The sequence below is a fragment of the Buceros rhinoceros genome, unplaced genomic scaffold, assembly GCF_000710305.1.
Source record: "Buceros rhinoceros silvestris isolate BGI_N320 unplaced genomic scaffold, ASM71030v1 scaffold41158, whole genome shotgun sequence".
Taxonomy (NCBI): domain Eukaryota; kingdom Metazoa; phylum Chordata; class Aves; order Bucerotiformes; family Bucerotidae; genus Buceros; species Buceros rhinoceros.
Window position 1 is genome coordinate 2,733 of NW_010429312.1, and position 256 is coordinate 2,988.

Sequence of the window (256 nt, forward strand, 5' to 3'; positions counted from 1 at the left end):
CGGCTGAGGGGCCGGTGTAAAACCAGAGCTTGGCGGAGGTCACTGTTCGGCTCAGGGTGTGCGCCGAGGGTTGGAAGAGGTAGGTGAAAATCCCTTCTTCCTCCAGCAGCTTGTCCAGCTGTGTAGGCTTGCAGGGCACGTCTGCGGGGGCAGGGGGAAAGATGCTCAGCATGCGCACCCACAGAGAGGGTCCCCGATGCTGGGCGGGAGGTGGAATGTTGTGGAGGGTCCCTGGGGTGCTGGCAGGGGGCCCGGC

General features: G+C 64.8%; 1 protein-coding gene across 1 annotated transcript in view; it reads right to left on the reverse strand.

Moving 5' to 3' along the window:
- Nucleotides 1–256, reverse strand: part of INHA (inhibin, alpha) — a gene marked incomplete at its 5' end in the record, with an annotated part of 2,138 nt that overhangs the window by 626 nt on the left and 1,256 nt on the right. The window contains one exon of the mRNA XM_010142595.1: nt 6–141. Within this exon, the coding sequence (XP_010140897.1) occupies nt 6–141 (136 nt within the window). The remainder of the gene's footprint in view (nt 1–5; nt 142–256) is intronic.